The sequence below is a fragment of the Petaurus breviceps genome, unplaced genomic scaffold, assembly GCF_028583685.1.
Source record: "Petaurus breviceps papuanus isolate PSGF00001 unplaced genomic scaffold, PetGlider_PUasm1.0 90763, whole genome shotgun sequence".
Taxonomy (NCBI): Eukaryota; Metazoa; Chordata; class Mammalia; order Diprotodontia; family Petauridae; genus Petaurus; species Petaurus breviceps.
In genome coordinates, this window is record NW_027187340.1 from 11,930,606 (window position 1) to 11,934,303 (window position 3,698).

At 35.9% G+C, this 3,698-nt stretch overlaps 1 protein-coding gene across 2 annotated transcripts in view; it reads left to right on the forward strand.

Annotated features, from left to right (window-relative positions):
- Nucleotides 1-208: 208 nt before the first annotated feature.
- Nucleotides 209-3,698, forward strand: part of PPP1R1C (protein phosphatase 1 regulatory inhibitor subunit 1C) — a 216,264-nt gene continuing 212,774 nt past the window's right edge. Inside the window, exons 1-2 of one of the 2 annotated variants that reach the window (XM_069068577.1) lie at nucleotides 209-505; nucleotides 2,546-2,606. In XM_069068577.1, the coding sequence (XP_068924678.1) occupies nucleotides 425-505; nucleotides 2,546-2,606 (142 nt within the window). In that variant the 5' untranslated portion in view covers nucleotides 209-424. The remainder of the gene's footprint in view (nucleotides 506-2,545; nucleotides 2,607-3,698) is intronic. The other variant, XM_069068576.1, reaches the window with a different exon arrangement.

Consider the following 3,698-nt stretch of genomic DNA (forward strand, 5'->3'; position numbering starts at 1 on the left):
TGCACATCTGAGCAGCCGGTTAGTAATGTACACTGGATAGATCTTTTTCAAATCCCAGGGCAGCAGACCATTCAGGGCTAGTATTGCATTTTCAATGAGCTGCTGAGTGAATGCTTGGCATGTGTATTAGTGAACAGGCACACAATTAGCTTATTGTTCCTTTCAGCATTGTGCTGAGAGGATCTAAGGGATTGGGGGGGTTGGGGTAGGGGGAGGCAAGCAAGGCATCGCTGTGGATATTGAAGAAAGGAGTTACTCAGTCCAGCCGGCTTCACTTGCTTACTCTGGAATCACAGCTGTTTATTAAGAAGCTGTCTGTGTGGATTGGAGGGAGTGCTGTGCCTAAAGAAAGTCAGGATCCTAGACATCACTCTGTTTAAGCCCTTCTGAAATCTTTGCACTTCTGAGCACCCCCATCGCTATTATGGAACCCAACAGTCCCAAAAAGATCCAGTTTGCTGTGCCTTTATTTCAGAGTCAGATAGCACCTGAGGCAGCTGAGCAGGTAAGGGAAGGGGGGCAATAATTGGGGACAGAGGGGTGGGGGTGCCTTGCTAAAACTGCTAATAGGCATGCCTTCTCCTTAAAAATAACATGCACAGCTACTTGTCAAGGGGTTTCCTGCCTTTGTGAATTTCAGGATCTGGGCACCAGAAATACATAGGTTTCTAAATCTTTTCAGATTTAAGTTGCATAGTGGGGAGAAACAAAGGTTAAAATAGAATACTTCATTTGTTATAAAAATAGAATTACACTTGAGAAAATAGACTTGTCACTTGCTTGAAACCCAAATATTTGTGTTTCTGTGTGTGCTTAGTGATGGAACAGGCACTACACCTGAGGCACAATTTTTGAAGAAATTTCTGAATTAAAGATAGTAACTAAATTAAGTAATTAAATTATAGTAACTATGATTTCTGGAACAGTGAAGATTTTTCATACAGAACACATTGTTGGAAAAAATCAGTATCTGTTACTTACATGCATTTATCACAATTTAATTTGTGTTTAACAGAGAAAAACATCAATCAAGTATGTGTATGAGTAATATAATAATAAATTGAGTCAATGTAAATATGGTTACTGATCCACTCAGTAATTTAAAGAAATTATTTAAAATCTCCTCATCTTTTTCTTTTCTCTTTTCAGTGCCTATGTATTTCAATATAGGCAAACATACCAATATAAAGAAAGCAAGTGAGTGTGTGTATAGAATTCACTGACATCTACATCATTTGAAGTTTATACCTCACCTTTAATAGGCAGTATTATTTACTCTGCTGATGCAAATATCCCAGCTAAAGGATGATTTTAAAACTATAATTAGGATTGAGGTAAAAGCAAAGAGCTAGTCAGGGCCTCCTACTCAATCCATTTCCTTCTAAAGGTTTAAAACGGAATTTTCTCCAAACTGCTTTCCCAGAGCTTAACAGCATTTATATATACATATATATATATATATATATGTGTGTGTGTGTGTGTGTGTGTGTGTGTGTGTGTGTATGTATGTATATGTATATATATGTAATTTAAGCAAGTTCCCTGAACTTGGAGTTCATAGTTTCCTCTTAGACTTGAAAAACATTGAGTTGATCACTCAGGCTAGATAAATCATACCCATGAATTTGCATCTATGTTGAATCCAACAGGAATCCTGCCCTGATCAGATATCACTTATTAAGCCCTCTGTTCATATTCTTTTGAGGTTTCTACACAGAATTTACCTTCATAAGGTAGAGATTTAATTGAAAGGGAAAATGCAATAAATAAAATAAAAATTCTATTTTAAGGATCCCTGGAAACCCCTGATTTGCCAAACCAATGAAAAAGAATGATAGTTTTAATGTAGTCTATATTCACTGAAGGAGTTCTCTTTTAAAGTCATTTCTGTTAAGTATAGTGTTAGGAAGGGGAAACTTGAAAATACCAGTGAAAAGAACTAGTCTTTCTAGTGAACTATAGAAATCTGATTTTCACAAGCTCAGTCATGGCTCTTCTTAGAAGAAAAGACAGTAAATCTTTAGATTACCTCTCAGCATTAGGATGTACCAAAGATAGTATCTCTGTCATTACTAAGCTGTCACAACTTCCATATTTGAAGTTTTCAGTTGCAGTTTTTGATGAATTCACCATTTTTATTCTAGACCAAGGATTCATATCCTTTTTTTTGAGTGTGTTACAGACTTCTGTGACTGTCTTGTGAAGCTTACAGATCCCTTCTTATCATGATGTTTTTTAATGCATAAAATAAGATACATAGGATTAAGGAAACTGATAATTATATTGAAATACAGTTATCAAAATGCTTTTAAAAAAAGTCCTCAGATGCCAGGTTAAGGATCCATGCCTTAGAGCAATATGATATCTATGGCATGTGACTTCTCAGGGGAAGAAACTGCTGTTAGGGACTGATGATATGGTATCTTTAGTCAAACCTTCTTTGCCAAGAAGACTTGTGCATGAAATTATAACAGTTATCTGGATTATATAAACAGAGGCAGAAGCTGCTTTTTATTGACCCTGGTTTGGTCTCTGTTGTTCACAGATCAGGAAAAGAAGGCCCACACCAGCATCTCTTGTGATTCTCAATGAGCACAACTCACCAGGTAAATACATACAACATCACTTAAATTCAAGAAACTGAGTAGAATTGTTTCCGAGAATCTAAAAGCATTTCATTGTCAAAAGCTTTAACTTATAGAAATGGAGTTAAAGATAATATAATACTAACTAATCCATCAAATGGATGATAAAGAGAAGTAAAGAGAAAAAAAGACTAACTCAGATTGTCTCTGAAATGATACACTAGCAAATCTTGGCTGTGAATTATTGTGTCAATCAGCATTCACCCCAGTGTCTTGGTGGCATTTGGTTCAGTACTTATTAACTAGGTTGGTGGAAAATTGCTTAATTAGGTTTTAGAGCTCAGATTTAAGCCCTAGAGATGGTCATATCTTTACAAAGTAGGATCTTTACTTATGTAAACCTTATTGGAAAGGTGGGCTGTGAGCCAAGGTTAGATGCAGCTAGCCTACTGCTGATGTCACATCTACATAATGCAATTGACAAGTAACCAGATCAATTTTTAGCCCTGCCCCTTTGAAAGCTATTTCCAAGAGCTGTATCCATTTGGTGAGGTTTTATTTTCCATTTCCTGTACAAAAGTAAAGCAGCATTATTCTTCCTGACAAATTATGAGGCTCTGTAGGATAGTACAAAATTTTCTTTGTTTATTGAAAGGGAGTGAGTTGAATTAGGATGTAAAGGTCTGTCTTCTATACTTGAAAACTCTAATTTAGAGAATCAAATAAGACTTTTTAGAGATCAGACTATGATGAAAAAGATGTTCAAGTGCTGTAGTAGGACCAATGCTGATAAAAAAAAATACAGCTGAAAAGAAAACATTAAAAAAATCAGAATTTAGGTCCCTCCAAATGACATGTCTAGAAGAAGTGGTTGTCAAATGAGATTTGTAGATGCATCATAGAGATCACAGCATCAATTAGATTATTTGGCACAGTTTGGTGGAGTTTTTCAATATGAAACAGTGGGGAGCAGTGTCAGTGAAATAGTACTTCACTGAAATAAGGAAAGGAAAAGAAAGGAAAGGAAAGGAAAGGAAAGGAAAGGAAAGGAAAGGAAAGGAAAGGAAAGGAAAGGAAAGGAAAGGAAAGGAAAGGAAAGGAAAGGAAAGGAAA